At 37.1% G+C, this 1,246-nt stretch overlaps 1 protein-coding gene across 1 annotated transcript; it reads left to right on the forward strand.

Annotated features, from left to right (window-relative positions):
* Positions 1-426: 426 nt before the first annotated feature.
* On the forward strand, positions 427-814 carry LOC112505451 (the record flags this gene model as incomplete). The annotated part of the gene is made up of 1 exon (XM_025109358.1): positions 427-814. A coding segment is annotated over exon 1 (388 nt), but the record flags the coding sequence as incomplete, so codon positions are not given.
* Between the last annotated feature and the right edge of the window lie 432 nt (positions 815-1,246).

Here is a 1,246-nt window from a genome sequence, read left to right on the forward strand (position 1 = left end):
GTGAAAACTAGCTGATAAATTAGTCATGCTTGGTGAAAACTAGCTAATAAGCTAGCCGATAAATTAGTCATGCTTGGTGAAAACTAGCTGATAAACTAGTCATGCTTGGTGAAAACTAGCTTGTAAACTAGTATGTTTGGTATAAGCTAGATGATGATGAAAAATGACCTAAATGAACATGTTGAAAAATTAATTGCAAAGAGTTGAGGCTAAAATAATTGAATTTTTTTTGGAAAAAACCTCTGGAGCTTATTGAAACGTTACTTGAAGTACCTTTTTAAAAAATCTAGCTTATGGCGAAGGTTTTTCAATAAGATAAAAAAGTAAGCTAGCTTATGCTTGGCAAACATAGCATAAGAATGAACTTCTATTTGATGTAATTGACCATTTCATAACAGCAGCAGAACATCCGGTGAGGCTGAAAACATGCAAGCACCTAGTAGTGAACTCAGCAAGGCTCAGCTGTTGGAGGCCCTTTGCCATTCTCAAACACGAGCAAGGCAGGCAGAGGAAGCAGCAAAGAAAGCCTACAATGAAAAAGAACATATGATCACCCACTTTCTGAAGCAAGCTTCACAGCTCTTTGCTTACAAGCAGTGGTTCCATATATTGCAAATGGAAACTAGTCTTAGAAACAGCAAGTGTCAGCCCATCTATACACGCTTTCCAGATTTTGTTCCATGGATCCCGATCAAAGGCAAACAACAGAAAAAGGGTCAGCATAAGCCAGCAAAGACAGAGCCTAGCTCACCAAGATACAAAATTGGCAAGTCTTTTGGGAGCATTCTTTTGGGTTTGACTCTTGCAGGTGCTGGTTTGTTGCTTGGTTGGACCTTGGGTTGGTTATTTAGATGAATTGGTTGGTTGATTGGTTGATTGGTTTGTCAATAGTAAAAGATTTGATCATTATTCTGATTTCATTTGGTATAAACATGTTCATATTTTACGTAGATTTTGGAGGACTGTAAATAGGATGTTGAAGTTGCAATTATGTACATATTTGAGTTTGAAGATGCAAGTACATTTGTGTTATACAATTATACATGATTTATATGATCTATGCATTATAAACCGGGAGAAGACATGTGATGGTGTACCAAAGGGAGGCATATCAAGGGAAGTGATTTGGAGTCAGGAGAAAAATTTTTTTTTTTGTTTTGGGGGGGGGGGGGGGGGGGGTTAAGATGTATGCATATCTTACCTCTATCAAATTACTAGTTATAAAGTCTTTACAACATAAAGTTAA

Source organism: Cynara cardunculus, unplaced genomic scaffold, assembly GCF_001531365.2.
Source record: "Cynara cardunculus var. scolymus isolate 2C unplaced genomic scaffold, CcrdV1 Un_Scaffold_11173, whole genome shotgun sequence".
Taxonomy (NCBI): Eukaryota; Viridiplantae; Streptophyta; class Magnoliopsida; order Asterales; family Asteraceae; genus Cynara; species Cynara cardunculus.